Source organism: Mytilus edulis, chromosome 10 (genome assembly GCF_963676685.1).
Source record: "Mytilus edulis chromosome 10, xbMytEdul2.2, whole genome shotgun sequence".
Taxonomy (NCBI): domain Eukaryota; kingdom Metazoa; phylum Mollusca; class Bivalvia; order Mytilida; family Mytilidae; genus Mytilus; species Mytilus edulis.
In genome coordinates, this window is record NC_092353.1 from 11787208 (window position 1) to 11812631 (window position 25424).

General features: G+C 32.8%; 1 protein-coding gene across 1 annotated transcript; it reads right to left on the reverse strand.

Moving 5' to 3' along the window:
* Window positions 1–2881: 2881 nt before the first annotated feature.
* Window positions 2882–16394, reverse strand: LOC139493409 (uncharacterized). Its single transcript, XM_071281792.1, has 10 exons — window positions 16258–16394; window positions 12742–14764; window positions 11394–11560; window positions 9817–9940; window positions 8320–8483; window positions 6729–6774; window positions 5722–5826; window positions 4714–4803; window positions 3929–3967; window positions 2882–3141 (listed from the first exon to the last, which is right to left on the reverse strand). The coding sequence occupies exons 2-10, from the start codon at window positions 14738–14740 to the stop codon at window positions 2945–2947; spliced, it is 2931 nt and encodes a 976-aa protein (XP_071137893.1). The 5' UTR covers window positions 14741–14764; window positions 16258–16394; the 3' UTR covers window positions 2882–2944.
* Window positions 16395–25424: the final 9030 nt, after the last annotated feature.

A 25424-nucleotide genomic window follows, 5' to 3' on the forward strand; every position in this document is an offset into this window, starting at 1 on the left:
GTTATCCCAGAATTTAACACAAAAATCACCTAGATAAAGAAATAAAACAGGATGTGCAAAAGTACAATATTTGTTTAATACAGAAGTATACCGCTGTTCGAAATTCATAAATCGATTGAGAAAAAAAACAAATACGGGTTACAAACTAAAACTTAGGGAAACACATCAAATATAAGAGGAGAACCACGACACAACAGAAACACAACATTAAAATGTAAAACACGCAGAAACGAACTATACTATAACAGCGGTCATTTTCCTGACTTGGTATAGGACATTTTAAGAAAAAAAATGGTGGGTTGAACCTGGTTTTGTAGCTAGCCAAACCTCCCGCTGTTATAGCAATGTTAACATTAAAATTACATCAAAATGACAACATTACATTACAGGACTACAATAACAAATAAATGGGAGAACATCCTTGACAAGTATTAAGACTGTATTAAAGTTTCGATAATTTTGTCAAGCAGTTTAGGAGCAGTTTAAGATCGACAATGGGAATGTGAAATAGAAGAACGAACGGACAGCCATACAAAACAAAGAATGAACGGACGGACTGATGGATGGACTCCCAAATCATCGAGTAAGGCTCTTTAAAAAAACCAATTGGCTGTAATTTAACTCAGATGCTCCGTAAGAGTAAGAATTTCAATCTATATAATGACATCCGTCGTAAATATAGTTCATGGGAAGTATAAATCTGGTGACAAGTGAAACTCTGGGTTGTCACAAATAAGGAAAACTTATCGTTGTTATCAGTAATACAGATCTTTCATTGCATGATGGCGTCAATACAACTTTTGAAAGGTGACTTCATTTTTTCCACGAACAGTCATAGTTTCAGTAACTTCCGTGTTATGTTTTTAAAGGAAATTGTTAAAGGAAATGAATGACCTTGAATATTTATCAACTGGCAGATATATTATATCTTAAGCACGCTTAAAACAAGAAACTAATAATATAACAAACATACCGAACTCTAAGAAACGTTCAAATGTTAAAGAACATTAGCAAATGCCAAAATCAAAAGCTCAAATATATGCATCGAACAAAGAAGAAGAAACAACTGTCTTATTCCTGACTTGGTACGGACATTTTCTTATGAAGGCAATAGTGGATTATACCTTGTTTTATAGCAAGCCAAACTTCTTACTAGTACGGCAGTCGTATAAGAGTCGTATAAGTTTTTATTATATTGACACCAAGGCGTGAACAAAACACAAACATAATAGGTAAACATTGTATAAATATCTTAATCTCTTAAAACAAACAAATATGTCAACAAAGAAAAAATAATGGCCTATAGACAAAGCACATTCGCAAAAATAAAAGACAAGAATACTAAAACTGAAGACAGCTCAACAAAACATTTGCAGGATGCATAATAACAGAGCCACATCAAAAGGGTATAGCCAAAAGTGGGATAAAGAGTAAAGGTTGATAGTTTACAAAATCAAGTTTTAAGTGTTTGGTTTTAGACACAAATTCTAGAACATGTAGCAATAAAGCAACCTCAACTGTGTCTACATGTATGACATCCAGAAATGTAGTTCAATGGAATGATAGTCACATATGAATTAACACATCAATACGTGAAGCTAGAGAAAATCAACATAACTTTTCTGGATTCTTGAGAGGCTGCTATATGAAGTATGCCCGAATGAATAAGCGTACAAATTAGCAGTAAGAGAGGAACACTTTGTTTCATAATGATTGCCGATTATCCTCGAAACAACGCGTACACCAAAACGAAACAAATATATATATTTTTTTATCATGATAGTTTAAGATAACTTTTTGTTTGATACGGAATGATTATGTTACAAAGTAGGATTTGTGCTTTCCTAAAACATTCTATGTCAACCTAAATAGTAAGCAACATGTTTATGAAGCAAAGTTGGACACACTTTTGATTGAAGTCAAAGTGCTTTAACCTAGCCTTTTGGTCGTGATATAACAATATCAAAATAAACTGCACAAACTAATTGCAAAGTATCTAATAGGTCGACATGAAGCACATCGCCTTCTTATAAAATTACGGATGGCCTCTGAAAACTATTTTTAATGACCAATTTTAACTAATGAATGGACTACTTTCTCCCTGTATAAAATATCAAATACGTTCGGATTTAGCCCGAGTATAAAAACGTCCCAATTTATCTTTGAAATGCAAGTAATGATGTACGATGCCAAAGTATAAATATCGACATACTTCGGAATTATACTGGTTGATGATTTGATTTTACAAATATTGGTGCTGAGTGTTTCAAATAAATATGATGATAAATCAAGAAAAGTGCAGTTAATTTATAAAGTGTTGTTTTTCAATTTTTAAACTGTGAGGCCCCTCATGGGGGGGGGGGTCCTAGTAATCACATAATCACCATTTTTTTGCCAATATAATCACACAATCAGTAAATATTTGCTTATCTTTAGTAATCAAATAATCATAAACTAAAAATACAGTCCTAGGTAATCAAATAATCATGAAATATTTGGCTTAATAATCAAATAATCATTAAAAAAACGGCCAAGTAATCACATAATCAAAAACCCCACGAGGGCCCTCAACTGTCAATGAGGATTAACTTTTTTTAGTGACAAAGGCAACACAGTATTAATCTGCATTTAAAAGGCCTAAATAAATGCAAATTATGTAATTCAAAACAAAACACTATTAAATATATCTGATTTAATAACTTGATAGAATGTAATTTGGTTAATGTAGATTTGTTTTACTTTCAGATTTGTTATTTAAGGGACTAAAAGTTTGTCTTATTGTATACTCAGAAGAAATGCATACACGTTCATCGATAACATCCAAAATAAAGTAATGGCACTTAACACTTAAAATATGGCAATACAATATAATGTCGAAGCCTTTTTTTTAAATTTAATTCCTTGTTTTACTTACAACAGAACACAGTTAAATCAATTTCCACTCTTATGACATATAAGTTTTTACAGTTTTCTTGATTCGTTTGTCACAATGTGGACAAAAGTCTATTGATCTACAGCACTGTTCACATGTGACTCTATGTCCACAGTTTGCAAATAACATACAACGTTCATTTTTTCTACAAATGACGCATAATAGTTTGTTCTTTAGTTCAGTGTTAATTACTTTTAGCTTCGCTGGATCTGAAACAAAAATCGTATTCATAAAACATGTCATATCAGCTAATTTTTAACAACAATTGTTCATGTAAATACAAACAGCAGGTTCTCATTGCTGTCCAAAATTAACGGAGTGGAAAGTTATCAATGAAATACGAAATAATCATACATTTGATCAAGGCGTCACATATACATACACATTTGTAGCTTGCTGTTCGATGTTAGCCCCGGCACTGTGTTTGAAGCCGTACTTTGACCTGTAATTTTCTACTTTTTGTACACTTTGACTTTGACAGAGAGTTGGATCATTTGCACTTATACCATATTTACATTTTGATATACCTTACGCAATAAGAGGGTTGTGTAAAGCATAAATAAGATAAATGTTAAAGGTTCCATAAATATCATTTGTGAAGATGAAATTGGTAAAAACAGTCCCAGTTAAAACAAAACATGAAAACAAACAGAAAACATTTTCAATTTTGACGTTTATTGAAGTATAAAAGCAAGAGTGAATAATATTGCTTTTCAGGCTCGACGACGTTATTTCAATATATCATAATTGGCTACGTCATTCTTATCGTCTCAATTCACATTCAGGGCAATCCTCTCATTTATATTAACAAGAAGTACATAAATTTATAAAATGTTAATTACTATTAAAACCGAAATAACATTCTTGTGTAATTATGCCACTACTGACCTCAACGGAAAAATCAAACATGTGTAAATTGAAATAAAATATATAATTTAAAAATTGATGTTCCTGTTAATTGTGTATAATCTTGTAAAATAAAACAGATATCATTACCTCTCTCGTCTGGAAATGGTCTTGTCGCTTGACCAGATGCTGTAAAATTTAGCATACATTAAATTAGTTGAATGAAAACTGTGAATTAATATTATTATGAAGTAATATTTTAATCGTTGCCGTAGATTAATTTAGGAAGTGTCGTTGTGTGCATCGAATATTTTACAATCGTCAGTAATTGATTGCCAAAGTAAATTTTAGATACAATTTCAAAACTTCGTTGATTTGTCACACTAATGATAGTTACACATGTGAATGAAAATATTTTATTCACATCCAAATGTAAGATAAAATCCCGAAAAACGCCTTGCATAAAACGTTATTTTGAATAGATTGTGAAATAACCGATGAATACATGTATTAGTTTTACCATTAGATTTCTATGAAGGCAAATAATGTATCACAACGTTATAAAGTATCGAGTATATTAACAAAAGAAGTTGTTTCGCGTTCGTTTGAATAGCTAGATTTTTTTGTTAACCCTCGAGTTTAATACAATAATTCATATTTTGTATGAAGCACTTAAACTGTTTTAAACCTGTTAATTTCAAACAGTCAATAGTGATGAGTCTGCCTATGTGTCTCTGTAACAAGTGATTCAAAATCAAACGTAGACTTATAAATGCTTAAAACCTCCTCAAGGACTAGTGTTTGATTGGTGTTTTAATGATAATCATACCACCACATATCTTCGATTTTTATCTTTTACTAATATATTATAAGTATGGCAACCTCGGTGTTATTTTGTAAAGGTGTGTAGACGTTTAACGGTGACAATACATTACCTTCATTTGATGTCCTTATTGATGTTTGGGAGGATTCTACTGGGTTTAATATAAACTCTAATAAATCTTCAGTACTGAAATTACTATGCCCTGAAATATGATGAAGATGGATTTAAAAAAAGATTTAGAATGTTTCTCGTATATATATTTTAATTTATTGTTGGTTTGTAACACCACTTTCATCAATATTGACTATATCATATATTAACGAACAGCTGTTGGACATCTTAATACAGATGGAAAGTTAAAGTCACTAAATTTGCAATACATTTAGGTATTGAAAATTCGTTGTTAAACCAAAAGTTCCTTTCAAAAGAAATCTATGTTTAACGCTACATTCTGTATATGCCCGGCACAAGTCAGGAGCGTGATATTAAACTTTCTTTTATTGCTTTGTCACAAACCAAGCCGTTGGTTTTTTTTCGATTGTTTGTTTCGTTTAAATTGTTCTGTACAAATGTATGTAGAAAAAAATGGTACCGTTAATGTTATAAGTCTTGTTGGTGCCTTTTGCAGAGGAATACAGTATGGAGGTAACAGTTGCTCATTACTTAAGCCATAACTTGAGTTATAGCTGCTTAAACCCAAGTTATTTGTACTCTAATCGATAGTTGTCTCATTGACAATCAAACCTCGACTCACTATTTTAAATAAATATAGTAGAACTTTTCGACTATGCAGAAACTTTTCGGCATTCCAAAAAGAACAAAGGATTTGATTTAATCACATTTATATATATATATGTCATGATATATAAAAAGTTTGTTTTTATTTGTGAATTTGCCACTTCGTTTTCTACGGGATTCCATGCGATAATTACTTTTAACAATATGTATCAAGTGAGGAATACAACAGTTGTTTTCAGTATTTTTGTGATTTTCCATTTTTCCATTCAACCTACCTAGTTGGTTCGATGTTGTGAGGTTTATTAAGTTCACCTTTATGAACTTACTTACGTGGGAGTTTGATATTTTAATTACTACTTTTTATCTGAATTTGCTGACTTACCTCGAGTTCTGATTAAACTGTTAATAGCAGACTTGACAGTGTTAACGGGAAATCCCATGTTCAGTACTGTCTTTGCATTTTCGGTAGCTAGCAGTTGGTTATCCCCTAAAATAAGGCGAGTTTTGATTACGCTTTTTAATAATAGTTGTTGAGGGTATACTTTCGCAATAAAAATAAAACGAAATGAGCTGTGAACATGGTGAATGCAATTTAACAACACTCCGCCAAAGATAATAGCACAAGGATGTCAACAACAACTCATGCTTAAGATGCTTCCTAAATAAATGAGTAACATGCATATCGTTTAGAAGTTGAGGTATACAGACGTTGTATAATAAAAATGAACATGTTGAAAGTATTAACAATATATGTAATATGCAATACAGACTATTCAAATATAGATGAGAAAGACAATTAAACTGCTGATGTAACCAACATGGACGATGTCAATGGGGCATACTCTGGATGAGAAGACATTTAAATTATGCAAAAGCCATAGTAAGACATATATATTAATTAATTTGTATTCAAGACAACGAGCCATCATACGTACTTGAAGTTAATTTACAACTTTCATTAAGTAAAACTATGTTGATAATGTATCCATGAGACACAGATGGACTTTCCGATTAGATTTTCCTCTAAGTTCAGTATTTTTTTTATTTTACTTTTCATGATACACCCGTTTGCAAATACGTTATAAAGCAACAACGTAATGTAAAAGTGACTCCACCAAAATTCAAACTTGACCTGTGTTTTAATTGTAATAACTATTGTGTATAAATTTCATTTGAGGCAAACTAAATTTAGATAACTAAGTTTTGGGACGTATGTAAGTACGGACAGACAATGGTAACAAATAAACGTGTGTGATTTGTAAATTATGTTATCCCTATGATATTGCACAAAATGCATTTGCAACTTTAAAATCAAACTAAAGGCTTACAACATGCCTCTACACACAAAAAAAAAAAACGTTTATCAGACCGTCGTATAAACAATATTACCTTGCTCTTCTGTTGTGTTTGTGGTATTGACAGAAGCTTCATGACGCTGAAATTGTTTTAAATAAAACACTTTGAAGATAGAATGTTAAATGAGTTCTAATAATTAAAGATAAGTTATATTTTAATAAAAAGAAACATGTTAATATCGTATATTTGGTTGTTTTTAATTGAGCATTAGCTACAAGATATAAACAAAATTAAAATGTTTGTATTTTGTTCAAACATTTATTCTAACGTGAAATAATGAAACAATAATTCGCTTTTAGCAGCCACTTTAGTTCAATTTTGTTTAACAAAGACAAGAAACATCGCTAATCAATTATTCAATTGCACGTTAATTATTCGACATCTATGAATCCGTATTATAAGCCTGGTACCTTTAATAACTTTTAGCATGTAGTAATTTTCTTAATTTTCTATTTTATTTGTGTATTTCTCTATCTTGAATGTTCTTCTATTTATTTGTATTGTAGTCCTGTCATGCAAAGTTATCATTTTAGCGTTATATTTAACATTGCCATAAACGCGGGAGGTTTGTATAGCCACAAAACCAGGTTCAACCCACCATTATTTTTTTTATAAAAATGTCCTGTACCATGTCAAGAAAATGGCAATTGTTATCTAATACTAGTGGTTCGTTTCCGTGTGTGTTGCTTTGTCGTTTGGTTTTTGTTGTACTTTTGTGTTATTGTTATTTCGTTGTTTTCCTCTTATATTTGATGTGTTTCCCTCAGTTTTAATTTATAACCCGGATTTCAATCGAATAATGACTTTCGAACAGGGGTATACTTTTGTTGCCTTTATTCATGTGACCTTCAATTCAACCCTTTATGTAGATATTGGTTTTGTATGTACTAGTCGTGGTAAACCATTAAAAGGTAAAGAACATCAACATTCAAAGTGAAACAAAGGTGGAACATTTTGCGGATGTTGTATCTTATACAGATAAAAACGATGATTACACTTCATAACATATTTTTTCAACGTTAAACATGAAATCAAACACACCTCACAAGTCCAATTGCATGAGGTCGCAACCTATATATATCTACATTTATGTTAATAACGGATTATGTGGCCATCGGCAGTCTTTGGAGGACAACCTATACTGATTTTCATTTCAGTGCAGATCTGCTATGAATTGGACTCTCAAAATGATTGTGGAGTGGTCATTTTACGTTTACTTGTCATATGTTTCTGAACCAATGATATTAAACACATAAATGATGTAATTGAACGAATACTATATAATGACTGATTTCCCATATAATCACTTGTTCTGTTTATTAAGTATTCGATTGATGTTTAACATGTGTAAGTATAAACACCTTTATACTCATTTGCATATGGGTTTTTTTCTTGCAAAGATGTAATACACTATATAGAACATGCCTATGAAAACAGACGACCACAAAGAATAGATGTTAATTCTTTTTGTTTCCGTTTTCTGTTTCTGTTCCTTATTCCGTTTCCGCCTCTTAGCAACCCATATTGTAGACATTGTATTAATGATTAAATGTAACAGTTGTTATTTATCTATGTTTTCATAGGGATCATTTATACTGCTTTTGTTTCTGTTTATAATATTCACCTGATATTTTTCTTTTATACTATCAATGTACTGCATTCCTTTCATTTTGATAAGATATTTACAGTGTGGAAACCACCGGGCATGTTCTTCCCAAGGGACATCTCCTGATTCCCAGTTTCGTAGTCCTCCATCGCAGTAGTGGCAACGAACTATATCATCTTCCCCTGTCGAAAAGATAGTGTTAAAGTGTAGTATGTTTTTTATTTTATCATCGCAATAGGTTTAAGAGAGAAGCGAATGGCACCAAAAGGGACATAAAAACCCATAAGTGGACGATAATCGGACAAAGTCGTGGCAAGAGAGAAAAAAAGACAAAAGACAAAAAATACATTTCACAAAACATAATATAGAACACTAAAGATTGAGCAACACCCACCCCGCCGAAATTCGGGAGTGATCTCGGAAAAGTGTGCAGATCCTGCTCCACACGTGACACAAGTTATGTTGTTCATATTTGTACAAACCTGGTGATAAGTCCAATTCAGCAAAATATTAAAATGAATCATACAATGCAGAAGTAACATACACTGCAGAAGTATCATACACTGCAGAAGTATCATACTACCAATTACCAATGAAACGGGCGATAAATAGGTTCATTATCACACATTGTCCTTGTGTAAAATAAATTCCTAAATAAAGGCAACAGTAAATAAACTCATCATAGATACCAGGGAAGAAAACATATTTACGCCAAACGCGCGTTTCGTCTACAAAAGACTCATCAGTGACGCTCGAATAAAAAATGTTCAAAAGGCCAAATAAATACGAAGATGAAAAGCATTGAAGACCAAAAATTCCTAAAAGTTTTGCCAAATACAGCTAAGGTAATCCTATTCCTGAGGTAGAAAACCCTTTTTTTCAAACATTCAAAGGTTTGTTAACAGTAAATTTATTATTATGAACATATCTTGCTGTTCTAAAGTCATACATCGATTGAGAGAAAACAAATCCGGGCTACTAACTAAAACCGAGGGAAACACATCAAATATAAGAGGGGGAAACAACAAAACAACATAAATACTTAAGTGCAACAACAAACCAAACGATAATGTAACACACACACAGAAAGATACTATAAGATAACAACTGCTATTTCCCTGACTTGGTACAGGACATTTTAAGAAAAATTCACCCTATTTGTACCAAGTCAGGAATATGACAGTTTTTGTCCATTGGTTTGATGTGTTTTGTCATTTGATTAGGGACTTTCCGATTGAATTGTCCTTGGAGTTCAGTATTTTTGTGATTTTACTTTTTTTTTGTTAGGAAGTGCAAATCACAAGAAGAATTAAACTACCGGTTACTATAGCCAATTGCAGTTATCTATTTCTTATTGAACATTAAATTAAAAAAAACTTCTGCTTTTGGTCGGGTTGGTGTCTCTGCGACACATTCCCTCTTTCTATTCTCAATTTTGTTTAAGTAAGTCTGAAAGCAATTCTAGATATCACTAAATTTCGAAAACGACTTAAGAATAAACCTGATAGTATATACCTGTGGAGAAGAAACCAGCATCCGCTAGATCTTCAGGTGTCTGTTCTATGTCATCTCGCCATCCATCAAAGGTCGCTAACCGTGATAGCACGTCATCAAAAGCTGGATTCTTTGGTTTGTACCGCTTAAAAAAATTTTTAAATAAAAAACATATAATTATTCTAAAACAGTAAAAAAATGAGGGAAGGTTATTAAAATCCACGTTTTTAAATTGGAGACTGTGGTGATGAATGAATCATTTTTACATGTATGACTTCAGTTTTTGACAGTGTTAAATAGTTTCAATAACTTTATTAATGCTTATTTGTTTTCTGAGGTCTTTCTCTTACTATAATTCCCAAGATCTATTTGCATGTGTTTGGTGGTGATATGCAGGTTACATAAACATAATTGTCATCAATATCAAGAAGGTAAACCTAAGGACTACTTGGCCTTGTGTAAAATGTAATAGATGGAGAATCATTCAAATGAACAAGTATTAAAACATACGATCGAAGAAGGGAAATAAAATAGAATTTTAAAACTGAAGCAACAAAAAAGACGCATATTCATTTAAACAGGAACACACATTGTCAAAGGTTATATTTGATTAGTCAGCAAGTAGACACACCTCATCCGCACAATGGTTGACTAGGGTCGTGGGTGATGTTGGGATTGTAACACAGTGATGACTGCTGTACCTATATTTTGACTATTTTATTTATTATGTCTGTTTTGTTTACGCATCGTTGTAAACATAATTAATTTGATGCGACTATCATACAAGTGAGAGATTTAGCGCTATAAAACCAGGTTCAATCCATCGTTTTCTATATCTAAACTGCCTGTACTAAGGCAGGAATATGACAGTGGTTGTCCACTTATTTTGTTTGTTGTCATTTGATTTTGCCCTTTGATTAGGGACTTTCCGATTGAATTTTCCTCTGAGTTCAGTATTTTTGTGATTTTACTTTTGACATGAATATCAATTATATGGTCCATTTTATAAATTTACTGTTTGCAAAAGTTTGAATTATTCAAAATACTAATGATTTTCTTATACCAGGCATAGATTACCTTAGCAGAATTCGCACAATTTTTTTGGAATTTTGGGTTCTCAATGCTCTTTAACTTTATAATTGTGCGGCTTTTTAACTATTTTGATCCGAACATCATTGATGAGTCTTATGTAGACGAAACGCGCGTCTGGCGTAATTAATTATAAGCCTGGTACCTTTGATAACTATTTTCTCAGCATTTGTGCGTCAGATGATCAGATTTCTTGCACATCTCAATGCACTTCCGCATAACCTATGTAGAGGAATGTCTGAACAAAACAAAGCAGTGTATCGAATACATCATGTAAAAAAGAGCCAACGTTATTATTTAGATTGCGGAAATATGAAATATATTTATTCGTGAAGAAACTTTTCTTAATTGCAAATTCTCCTGCATTGTAATCTTCCTATAGTTTTGTTCAGACGATATGTTAAAATTTATTTTTTGTAAATACACTGGATGTTTTGTTTATACATATGGTAACTTAAGGTTATTGTCACGTCTTAAAATTTGTTGTTTTTTGCATAGAATGAATTTACCTTTTGCCATTCTCCTTGGATCTTATCAATGAATGGCTGCCCCTTTTCACGCCTAAGGAACCAGCATTTTGGGTTGTGCCTTGCATGTTCTATCCAAGGGTCGTCTGTTTCAGCCCACTCGGCTAATCCAAGATTACAACTAAAGCATCGCACTATGTCAGTTTTACCTGCAGATTATTATATAACTGAATAAAGTGTTATACAGTTGTGAAATGCAACAATTGCAATATTGGACAGTATCTATGTAAATGATCATCATACATTGTGTATGAATGTACTACTTTCATAAACAACTTGACAGTTCCTGCTACATATTACACTAAAAAAAAACTTTTTCATCTGTAATAGGAGCTAAACAGTAACATTTTTTAAAGTAATTATCAAATACATTAATTGATGACTTTATATTTAACGCCACTTTCAGCACTATTTATTACTTCTTGACGGTCAGCTTTTATTTTTGAGGAAGCCGGAGTGCACTCAGAAAACCACCAATCTTCGGTAGGAAAACCGGCAATCCCAGTCAGTTAAGATTGGCGTCCATCTCACATGCCATGTGCTCAATTTCAACTCACAACCTCAGTGCTGACAGGCTATTGATACAGAGATTCAACGAATTCAACCTCTCGGGCAAAAGGTCAGAATAGAAAACGGATGTACAGCATTTAAAATCATTTAACTTTTACAGTTTTCCGCGAGTCCAAAATCACCAATCAGTATAATAGTAAGTCTATCTTATGCCAATGTTTCAACTTGCCCGATACGTTGTCTTGTTTGATCAAGTATGTGACGTTTATCGGATTTATATCGACCTTGTGACAGATTTTGTCTAGGTACACAATAAGAGTGTATATCAAATCAGGAAGTAAAAGCAAATATAAAAATTCAAAATGGATTATAATATATTTGAATTGAAATCATAATATATTATTATTGGTCTTCGGTGAAATAATATGGTATTTTGATCAAAGAATTAATTAGTCACCCGTGACTTTATGACCTTTTCTCAGTTTTATGTTTTCTATGTTGGTTTTGTAAATTGTTTGTCATTTTCCTTTATTTGTGCCATGGCGTTGTCAGGGTTTTTTTCTACCGATGTGCTTGAATGTGCCCTGATTTCTTTAGTTTCTATTTTATGGCATTACCAGCAAAATTGTGAACAATTAATATATTATGTGTATTCAAATCATTTGATATTGCCAATGCATATTAAAGGTTTGTATATACATTTTTCATTATAAATGTGTTTATTGGTAGTGTGTGTGTGTGTGTTTGTGCTGCGACATACTAAATAAAAATTAGTTACCTATAGATACAATGTACGTTAAACAACAAAATGTCTACATACCTGTGTAGAAACAGCCACTTTCTGCCAATATCTTGGGTGGCTGTTTTGCCGTAATCGGCCACTTTTTGTACGATTCCATTCTGTCTTGAAAACGTCTGAAGTTTGGATGCGAGAATTCTGGTTCATATGCAGTTTGTTCTCGTTCCGATTGATTCGCGGAAACGGGAACGTCTATGTCTATTGAATTATTATAAGCACTTCTTTTGAATGGTAATTGCAGCTTTGAATTAAATGAAGTCGGTCGGTTTGCGACATGATTCAATGGTGCTTCGTTGCCATTCACCGGACTTGAAATTGCTTGCTCATAGGAGGCCTGTCGTCGTTCCAGCTGATTTGTAGACACAGGAGAGTCTATATTTATTGACTGACTATAGCTGTTTCGTCTGACAGTCAACTCGACTGGTGTGTTCAATAACGTCTGTTGATTGGATGTAGCATCCGCTGTCATTGTCATACTGTTAGATACTAAACCCGTGTTATTTTGCAAGGTATGTGTATAGTTTTCCTGTGAACTTCCAGATATATACAACTGATCTTTGTTAGCCATAATCATAGAGGTATTTGAGCCCTTGTGTGTGTCTACATGTGTGGTACTTGAACCAGATGCACCATTGTTCAGCGAGGTATTGCTGATATGGTTGCTTGTCGAGGAACCAGACCAAATATCAGTATTTGTGTTGCAATTGTTCATTAATGAAGGCATCGGTATCAACGTTTTTGCCGGCAAACCTAATTGTGAATTTTCATTAAAATGATTGCATTCGGAGGAGGTTTTGTCGCGTATCAAACTATCGTTTACTTTCAATCCTTTAAAAATTTTGTCACTTACACAAACATTAGAATTACCTGCCGAAGAAGAGGCTACGTTATTACAATGTCGTTCTGTTTCAGAACGTTTTTCATCCCTTTTATTTGTTTCATGATACGGGGATAAAGTTGGCCCATGTTCTCCTGAACCACCAATACCTATTGGAACGTCCTCTGGCGAATGATCGTTCTTTAAGTAAGAGAAATGGCGTTTCACAAATTCACAGTTACTGTTAAGTTTAAAATGAACAACCTCAGGTTTGTCAAGTCTCCCCCAGTTGTCCACCACTGTGTTTACTCCACATGTTGCACATCTGACCGTTGTTCCTTCCCTTGTATAATAAAATCCAGCATTTGAAAGCTGTTGAGGCCATACGTTGGTTCTTATTGGCCAATCTGAGAATGTTAGAAGACGTCTAGACGGGTTGTCAAATGCTATCTTGCTTTGTACGGGCATACTTATTTCCACCAAAACCGGTACCACACCTTTCTTTTCAGAATACCCCGTCATTAAACTTTTTAATATCTGCATGTTATCCGGATGCTGTGTATGATCAAGTTTTTGAGAAACTATAACGAACGAAGTTTCACAATTGTTCCTCGATTTGTGCAAAGTTTTTTGTGTCGTTTTTTGTTTCTTTCTTAGAATTGCAAATCCTTTCCCTAACCGTTTATTATGACACTGTTGGATCGCGACAGAGAAAGCTTGATAAGTTCTGTTGATATTGAAAAGTTTGTTCCATACTATTATTTTTCGTAATGCATCTTGTTTTCTGTATCTTGATTCGATCATGTGCACAATTACGGACAAAAGTTTCTTGTATATGTTTTCAAGAACTGCCGACATATTTTTTCGATATATTTTATAACAAAGATCACAAAATGTTTTACAGTTTCGAAATTGCTTTAACAGAGCAGAGGCTTCGTGATTTATTTCAGTATGAAATTCTCTAGTTATACCAGCTTTTTTGCTGTTATTATTACCATCTAGAAGATCAGAGTCGCTCAGTCTTTCTAAGCATTGTCTTATTGATTTTGCATTTGCTCTTAGTTCACTATTAACAAATCCCGGACAATCAAGTATAGAGATATTTTCGCAGAAGTCAGATATTTCTTTGTCTTTGTTGTCTTTTCCATAGTTTTCTCCATAACCGTTGCTAAACGAACGACAAAAATGTCTTTTACCAGCCATCACCGATAGAGTTGTTTTTCACTTCTATAAAAGATAAACTTACATAAGAAACCGGAAGATCTTTATATTTTATATCAGTATTAAAATTCAAATTCAAAAAATGAACGATTACTTTTATTTGATATAAATACACTGATGTATGTACGGATATCTATTTGTATTCAGTGTCATACATACTTTATTATCCTTCATGTTCTAAGATTTTCATGCAATGTTAATCGACGTGTAATCTATATACGTTATACTGTATTACACACAACAAGCAGGTGTTTGATAGCATAATAAAGACTGCAGGGTATATAAACTGTATTGTTCAGATCTGCCGCCCTTTTCACTTGTTTACTGCACACATATGTTCACTTCAATCGATATCAGTATTATTTATAAATATAACCTGTTAGAAAGTAATATTCCCTATGTTTTTAAGTATTATCAAATTTACTTACCATAATGCATAAGGCAATTTGATATTTGATTGTAACTAGGGCATATCCATAATATAATGACATTACATTATAAATAGTTTGTGTTACCTTTACATAAGCTATGGAACATTGTAGGTCAATGGAACATAAGTGAAGAATTAACGACACATTGTACACCTGTACTGAAGACGCACGGAACAAAAATACTTCTAAAACGTATTTTAAGTTTTGCGATATATGTTTCTTCACTGTCGCACTGAATCTCTATATAAGATTTTTTTTTTTATAGATTGATCATTTGTTTTTTATGAACAGGGGCAAACAATGCATGCATGTTCAGTGCGTTTGTGACCTTACTTTGGACAGGCATACATAAGGAATGTGGTGGTGTTAAACATAATTGCGCGCAACCCTCTCCTTATCTTGACTATTTTTATTTGGGAAATAAGTGCAACATACAGAAAAAAATCAGGTTAAAAAAGGCTTAATTAGCTCAACAGATCGGAATGAAGCGGCAATTTTATAGTACTCGCAGCTACTTGAAAGTTTCATCAACGCCAATTAGGGACTACATCAAAAGTTCAATGTAGGATAAAAAAAAAACATTATATCTTCATATAGTTTTTTCACGGACGCCCTACCCCCCCCCCCCCCCCCCCCCCCTCTTAACTTAATTTAGGAAAACTGATTGACCAAAAAGGATATAATTATATGAAATCGATGTCAATTAAACAAAACTTGCAGCAATTTTGACCCCCACCCAAAACTATTTCAATTAAGTTTTTTATCCTTCATTGATTTTTTATGTCGTCCCTTACAACTATCACATAACTTATAATATCTCAGCCTAAAGGAGATTGTATGAATGTTTATATTTCTTGTTACTGTTAATCTATCTATATAATTGCATACTATGCTCGAATTTTGAGTGCACATATACATGTATTAAATATATACAATGCCAGCTCAGTCCGCACGCCTTAATGCATTCATTGTGTTTTGCTGTTATTAAATGAAGAATGCTTGTAAAATATACGTGTGCAGATAACAAATAATATATACTCATGATACTGTTATAAAATGTGAACATACCATTTAACGGCTTTATATTGGAAGTCCATGACGAAAATACAAACTAGCTTCGCAATTTGCAAATATTTCCTGTTCTATCTTGTTTACAAGTTAACGATGTTATTGATAGATGAAAATTTTCATTTAAATATAGACGTAAAGCACACTGAACTGTTTATAATCGATATACATGATATAGTCTAAAAATAGCATTAATCTAATAATATCTCTTGGTGTGGGTCATTTTGGGAGAAAAAAATACTGATAAATGTCGTTACCTGGTTAATTAATTAATGTATTTACCATGTTTACATAGATATCTTTATATCATATATCGGCGAACTGTGTTTGACAATTAAATCGGAAAAACACAAGATACAATGAGATAGTACATACAGCGATACATATTGTCAACAGTGAAGATGTTCTCATTTTGATGACATAAATGTAGACACAATTAAGATGGTTGCTGCCTTATCTCGTGTCGGTCTATTGTAAATTTCATCGATAGCCCGGCGTCTATATTGTTTTCAACAAATGAATTGTGAGGTTTTACTAAATAAACAAACGAGAAATTTCCATGTCCATTTTTTACTGCCAACTCCCACATCAATTATATTAGTACATAGCTTTCGATCTATCCAATCATTTTATAATGGGAGAATACGGCATCAAAAATGTCCGACCCTTACACTTTACAGCAACTATAAAATATGCATGTCCAACTTCAGGAACCGTGTAAAAAGTTCATTGTACACTTATTTTATGTTTTTTAGCCTAAAAAGGTCAAAATTTTTTTTACTTCGCCCACCCTTTCAAAAATCCTGGATCCGCCCCTGGTTCCTGTATATTTGGAAATTTACATACTGACATTATTTATGTGTTCGTGTTTAATAAAAACTAATTGCTCTTTTTGATGTAACAAAAATGTATAACTTCTATTTAAATCCGATGTACATAGTCGTCTTAAATCTTGAAGATCGGGGTTGACGCCCCTCAGTTATGAATCCTTTTGATATCAAAATTCATTTGAAACACATATATTTTTAAGAGAGAATGAAAAATAGGGCCTGTAAAAATTAAGAGACTGACAAATTGATAAAAATATCAAACTTTTTTGATGTACTATATAAACTAAATTATTGATCCTCATATCAATGCAAATTCACATGTGATAGATCAAACTTATGTAAATTAAGATTAAGTGCTTATATATTTTATTGGTTGAAGTAGCGCGATATTTAAATATATCGAAGCACAGTATATGTACATTTTGTATTTGTTGCATGGAAATTAAAGTTGAAGATGAACTACATTTTCTTTTGAAACGTTATGTTCGATTCATTTCACTTGACTGGGCGGAGTTTAACTAGTTCGCTCATCATAGACCAGTCCATCTAAAGACATGATTTTTTTTAGGATAAACTCATAAATGAAGTGTCCAGATAATTTTTGTTATGTCATTGATCCGTTAAAATATGTACACACTTAATAGTATATGTGCATTCGAAAAATAAATAATGAGAAACAGCCGTTGAATTTCTTGTAAAGCAAAGTTCAAAAACATGTAAAATTTGTCACATTTGGAAATTTGTGTAATTGAAAGTAAAACCATGACGACATCAGTTTCAAAATATGCATATGTCGTTATTTCATAACGTTTTGAAATACTTTTTTCTCTTCATTAATTTACGAATGATTTTAGGGGGATGCCATGGATAAGTTGCAAATGGAATTGATCATTTTTAATTAGGACAAATAGGGTCTGAATATTTTATTTATATATCAGTAGGCATATATATACTAAAACATCTAACGAAGCACCACTAAACCATGATTTTAGGTCAGGCTTTTCCTGTGAAACCAAACTGCTCGTTTATATATTTCTATATATATATATATACGAGTCTAAATTGAAAACTACGTTCAAACCTATGATTGCGTTAGATAAAAACCGCTATTTTTATACGTGTGCATGTAAAACAAATTTCGTTGTAGAAGGGTCTAAATACAGCACAAACAACATTTTCCAAAAGACCAAAAAAGTGAAAAAGTATATTTAAACAAAACGCATTTGACTAACAGGTCGAACAACTGCATGATGTTCTTAAATCCTGCTGACTGCCATTGGCGATTGCCAAATAAAATTGATCACGAGATGTAACAAAATGGATCTTTTATAAATTTAATACTAAACAGAAAACGATAAACTTGTGGCCAAGATGTTATGCCACAAACACAAGGTGTCAATATTTTTTTTGTACACCAGATCTAGATTTCGACAATATGTCTCTTCAGTGATGTTAGGGATCGAAACTGTATTTGGAAGGCCATATAAACCCTCAATTTCAGATGGACTCTTGAATTTTATATATATGTATATTTATTTGTAAAACAAAAAAAGTTTCAAACAGAATAAAACAATAGCCGATACTTTAAAAAAAATTACAACAAAAAAAACATCTGCTTTAGCATAATTAAATGCTATTAATTTAAACTATTTCATCCCTTATCGTACACTTAGTTCGTTCCTGAATATCTGTTTGGTAACACTGATGGGGGATTAAAAATCAGTAACAATCTGTCTGTATCTGTATCAGTACGTTGAAGATACAAATTCTTGCTTTTACTCAACGAGAGGAAGAAACACATATTGACTGCCTTGAATCTCTCAACTGTATCTGCGCATACAATACAGTTGGTTTCAGTGTAGTATGCTCTTGACGAAGAAAGATTTCTTATATGGATCGGTGTTGTAAGGAATAGTGTCTAGTGCCTTCGTATTGTTCTTCAATGAGTTTGTTACTATATTGGCACTTACAAAATTGTCAAATGTTTTAATTTTGATTTTCCTCTTAGGTCTACTTTTAACAAGAAAATCGTCAGGATTAATAGCTTGGACCAACCCCTCAACCCCTTTGTACAAAAATACCAGCCGTTGATTTGTTCCTCTCGATTGTAGTTGTCTAGTTCTAACTCGGCTAGCATTTTAGTGACCGACCCCTCTTCTCTAGACCTGTAGTCGACTGTTATGAATCTGGCTGCTCTGCGTTGTATTCTTTCCAATTGGTTTATATCTGTTGTGTATATGGGTTCCATATTTCATAGTTGATCGTACTAATGATATATATGCGGTCTTTTTGAAATCTTTTGGACAGATGCGTAGATTTCTTCTAAGAAAGCCAAGCGTCGAATTGGCTTTCTTTGCTACATTTGAGATGTGCATAGTCCATTTTAGGTCTTCTGATATTTGCAAGCCTAGGTACGGATTTTGTTGGACTTGTTGTAGTACATGTCCTAGTGCCGTACCTTGTGGTACACCGGAGTCAACTGAAGCTTCATCTGATTCCTCTCCATCTACGACAGCTTTCATTTGCATTTGGGTAAGGAACATTTCCAACCATTTGTTTAGTGGTCCCCTTATGTCGTATTCATTAATTTTGTGCAGCAGTTTGTTGTATTTGGCACGGTGTCAAATGCTTTGGAGAAGTCCAGGATAGCTACATCAATTTGTTTTCCCGCGTCAAAGACTTTCATGAATTCATGTAGTGTGACGAGCAGTTTGGTTTCACAGGAACAGCCTGACCTGAAACCATGATTTAGTGATGTAAGTACTCTGTGCTTCTTTAGATGTTTAAATATATGCCTACAGATAATATGTTTCTGTAGCTTGCATGGTACAGATGTTAATGATATTGGTCTATATTATTCTGGTGCATGTTTATCTCCCTTTTTTAAGACACTTGATATACTTGCGTTTAGCCAGTCTCTTGATAGTGTACCAGTGTTGAGGGATTTTTGGAATATCAATGTAAGTCCAGGTGCTAGTTGTTTTGAGAATTCATTTAATATTCGGTTTGGTATGCCGTTTGGTCCTAATGCCTTGGATGTATTCAACTTTTTCAGCAACTGAGTCTGTTCACCTCCCTCTGGTCTTATGTCTAAAAGAGGTATTGTGCTTTTTATATGCTTTGATGTTTTGGAAGAGTTTTGTCATTATCTCTTGTAAATACTGAGCTGAATTTTTTAATCAGTAGTTCTGCTTTCCCTTTGCTGTCATTGATTAGGTGGCCATTGCTTTTAAGGGGTGCTATTCCATGTTGTCCTGTTTTCTCGATTATACGTATTTCCAGAAGGGTTTTGAGTTGTTGTTTTCTAGCCCTTCTAGGATTGTGGTGTTTATATAGTTTCATTCAGCTTTCCTAATTTGCATCTTACATTCTTTTTGAAAATGTCTATAGTTGGTCTAGTTGTTAGTTTTCTTTGCCTGTTGGTATAGCCTTGTTTTCTTTTAAAACATTTTCCTGATTCTGCGATTGATCCAGGGTAGACTGGTTTTAGAGCGGATGAGTTTTGATGGTATATAGTTGTCAAGGTTCGAAAGAAGGTCTGTCTTGAACATGTCCCATAATTCCTGTACTGTAGCACCTGTATGATACATTTCAGTGATGTCGGTTAAAAGGATAGTCAGGTCTTTGTGTAGATCTTCCCATTTTTCTTAGGAGTATATATAGCATTTGCGTGGCTTCTTACTCTGATAATGTAGTTTTGTGTCGCAGTCAGTTACAAACATATCGTGGTCAGATATTCCTGGAGCATTAGTAAATGTTTTGATAAGTGACGGGTTTGAACTCAGCACTATGTCCAGTAGGATATTGCCTCTTGTTATTGTTTTATATATCTGTGTTGGTGAATGTGATATGATAACTTCCATTAAATCTCTTTGAATATCCTTGTCTTGTGCATTTTGGTGTATGGACATGGTGTTACAGTTTATGTCTGGGCAGTTGAAATCGCCAGTTAGTATGATGGTTTGATTTTTGTTTGAAATATGGTCGAAATATTAATCTTATTTCTTAATGTCTTCCATGTTTCGGTGTGGCATATATAATGAACCTATTTTGAGATCTTTTATGTCTGTCAGTTGTATCTACCCATTCGAACAATAATATAACGACAATCATCCTTATTACACACGTCTCCGAATAGACTGTCCTTATGTAAATTGAAACGTAAGCACTATGGCAAGCCGTTCTCGTCAAAACTATGTTTAAACCATTTTTCGAGAAATTTACACACTGAGAATTACAAAAAAACACACTGAGATTTAAAAACTTCAAAACACACACTGAGAATTAAAAATTACACACTGAGAATTAAAAATTACACACTGAGATTTCATAAAGACGCACTGAGATAACAAAAATGAAAAACACACACTGAGAATTGAAAATTACACACTGAGAATTGAAAAAAACACACTGAGATTTCAAAAAGACACACTGAGAATAAATAAATTGAAAACACACACTGAGAATTTGAAATTACACACTGAGAATTTAAAATGACACACTGAGATTTGTGCGCACTTTTTATGCGCACATATCTAATTAGCATACTTAATCTGAATCTATTACAAGCTTAAAGCAACTAGGGGACAGAACTCGTTAGTCCTTCGATTTGGTTCCAAATTATTCATAAAAAAAAGGACAAAAAAAAATACCCGCTTATTCTTATTACAAAATATTTATACCAAATGGTAAAAAAATTATATTAAAATTATAAGAAAACTTGGAACAATTTGCACTGAAAAACAAATAATGCAGTGAAGTTTTTACTCAAGTGTCTATAATAGCATATAAACGTAACAAAAATATAAAAGATTAACTTGCGAAATCAGGTTAACAGTTGGAAGACTTTTTAAAAGGGACCCATGCTAAAACGGTTTTAAGTCCCGATACACTGGTAGTAATGATATGAATTATAGGCAACAAACTTGTGAATATGAGCGATGTTAAGTCATGAATTTATTACGAATGTTAATTGGTTGAAGGAATCGCATTTCACTATACATGCTATAATGACAAGAGTTTTTGAGATCAAGATATTAATCTGTTGAATTATTCATCTCATGAATATTCATTAGTGATTTGCATATTAATCTCAGTGTGTATTTTTGAAATCTCAGTGTGTAATTAACTATTCTCAGTGTGTGTTTTTCAGTTTATTTATTCTCAGTGTGTCTTTTGGAAATCTCAGTGTGTTATTTTCAATTCTCAGTGTGTAATTTTCAATTCTCAGTGTGTAATTTTCAATTCTCAGTGTGTGTTTTTCATTTTTGTTATCTCAGTGCGTCTTTATGAAATCTCGGTGTGTAATTTTTAATTCTCAGTGTGTAATTTTTAATTCTCAGTGTGTGTTTTGAAGTTTTTAAATCTCAGTGTGTTTTTTTGTAATTCTCAGTGTGTAAATTTCTCGAAAAATGGTTTAAACATAGTTTTGACGAGAACGGCATGCCATAAATCACCGCCCGATCAGTTGAAATAACATTAGTAAATATACCTAAAAAGATCAATTTGAGAAATAACCTAATTTAAAAAATAAATATTGTTCTATTGAGTAACAAATAGTTACTTTCTTTTTCATATAACTTCCTTATATCAATTTTTAATAGTAATTTCCTAAAAATATTAAAAGTATCACCTCAACCTTTCCCTAAACATTTAACCAATGTGGATAAAACAAAGTTAACACGCATAAATACGCACAGGAAAATTCAGATTAAGAGAAGTCCGAGGCCGATGTTAGAATAGACAACAGAAGAAACTACAGCAAAATAACAATGATCAACATGCAGTAACAAACTGAAAGTATAATTCCTATCTTTTCTTAATGAGAGCAAATCTCAGAACTTTTAAAGTTCGACGCTATCAAACAAGAAATTATTATGCAGCTACAACATTGAAACAAATGTGTCTACTACTATACTATACCGTCAATGTTCTGACCATTCAACAAAACGAAAGTAGAATCTTAACTACGTGTTCAGCAAATTTAGCTTCCTATAGCGTATGGATGTATGCCAGGTACACGTGTTGTTAAGTTGTCGTTACTTGTTAAATCGATCGTCATACTTTTGAATGTAATCAGTGTAAATCCTTCAAATGAAAAATGATATTTCATTAATTCCATACGTACGACTAGTTTTAATGGATTCAACTTCATGCATCGTCAAACCAAAATATTTGAAAGCTAGAGTGTGTAAATACGTAGAAATGGGATGCTTTTAGTGTATTTGAAAAAAAAATGATGTACATTTGTATCTAAAAATTCTTAATGTAGGAACATGGGGAAATGGTTCCATTTTTCTCAACCAGAAAAGCAAGTCTGTAATAGTTATATTTTCATAACATGTTGAATGTTTCAAAATTGTAGTTGAAAAGGGGGAGTAAATTCCTTGTGTTAAATTCAAAGTGAAATGTTTATTAAATATGTATGCTTTAGGTAAAGCACGAGAACAACTTCATATACTTTTTTTCTCCTTTCCTTTTCTAACGGATAACTCGTATGCTGGTTGGTTGGATTTATAATGTTTACAACCGTTGGCAAATATTTCATCCAAATTTCAAAACAAATTTCAAGAGGTACATTTTAAGTTATGCATTGTTGGTCAATTGACAGTAAGAACAGACATTTTGACTGCCACTGGAATATGACGTTACAATACATCATAAGAACAAACTATAAACATTTACAGTTGAAAAAAGCTAAACTCGTGAGATGGATTTAAAGCAGAAACACATCTAATCTAAAACAAAGCACAGAGTAGACGTGGCATCCCCACAACAACAAAAAACACTAAGTACAGATCTGAGAGTACTCGCAGTTATGGTCAGTTAGTTCAAAGCCAATAACAACCAATTAAAAAAGTCATGCATCTGAGAATAAATGTCTTTTAACCTTGTTCATCTGTATCGAATTAATTAATTGTGGTCAAATGTTATGGAAGTTGTAAATCCCACAATGTATTCCAAAAACAAGAATGTATGCATGTGTCATAATATCATTGTCCATTAATATTTTTAGAATTTAAACAAATCGAGAAATTTCTCTAAGTATTTAATTAGTTCTGTCATTTAAAAATCGTATGTGTAATAACAAGGGCTCTGCAATATTAAAAGCTGCTCACATGGAAGCTATTAAACCAAGAGTTACAAATGGGAAGTTGAAATCATCCCTTCGTAAATTTAACAGACGCCATCACCAGTTGGTTGACCGTTATGGAATAACCGTTTCACAAATGATATATAATATGTTCCTTACGTCGTAACTACAATCCCCTTCCCTTTAATGAATGTGACCGACCGAGTTTGTTATAACATGAGCAACACGATGGGTGCCACATGTGGAGCAGGATCTGCTTACCCTTCCGGAGCAGCTGAGATCACCCTAGTTTTTGGTGGATTCGTGTTGCTTATTCTTTAGTTTGCTATATTGTGTCATGTGTACTATTGTTTGTCTGTTTGTCCTTTTCATTTTTAGCAATGGCGTTGACAGTTTATTTTCGATTATGAGTTTGACTGTCCCTCTGATATATATCGTCCCTATCTTAAAGTGTTTGTTTAAACATTATAAAGTTTTGGAATATATAAATACATTGTCATGTAGATAAGCAATTAATTATCAAAAATAGTAGTAATAACACACCATCACACAGTAATACGGGGGTGTACAGTATTCTCAAAAATCTATTGTTGTTTATTCTCAGATGTCATCGCCCTATACATTGTCTGTTTAAACCAGTACTACTACAGCAGATGTCAAAATAAACAACACAATAGTGTAAACAATTATATTTAACCGTGAAAAGATTGAAGTAAATCTTGTCAATTCAATGTTATAATGCTTTCTTTTAATAGCCATTGCGGTACACTGGGATATTTCATTTCTGTTTATAATGGGTAAATAAAGGTAATGTCACATGGTCAAAGGCAACGTATAGATCGACTCTGGTAAACTTGTAGGCAACAGTCTGAGGATAGAGACAAGGAAAAGGAAAATCTTCCCTTGTAGGTATACATATACAAATAGGAAGCAGGTAACAGTTTAAGTTGTTTTTCTGTTTGTCTTTTTTATTTTTAGCCATGGCGTTGTCAGTTTGTTTTAGATTTATGAGTTTGACTGTCCCTTTGGTATCTTTCGTCCCTCTTTTAAGATAAAATTATCATAAGTGTTACAAATACAATAGATGGAACACATTTTACAATGACAGTTAATATGTAAATTATAGCAATGACATTAAAAGAGGGGCGAATGATACGAGAGGGACAGTCAAACTCATAGATCGAAAATACACTGACAACGCATTGGCTGAATAAGTCATATCGTGTTCATATGCTGAACGCAGG

Coding starts and splice junctions, on each gene's coding strand:
- LOC139493409 (XM_071281792.1), bottom strand. CDS start 14,740: ATGGCTGGTAAAAGACATTTTTGTCGTTCGTTTAGCAACGGTTATGGA. Junction 11,561..12,741: donor AAGTGGCTGTTTCTACACAG/GTATGTAGACAT, acceptor AATAATCTGCAG/GTAAAACTGACATAGTGCGA. Junction 5,827..6,728: donor AAACACAACAGAAGAGCAAG/GTAATATTGTTT, acceptor GCCTTATTTTAG/GGGATAACCAACTGCTAGCT.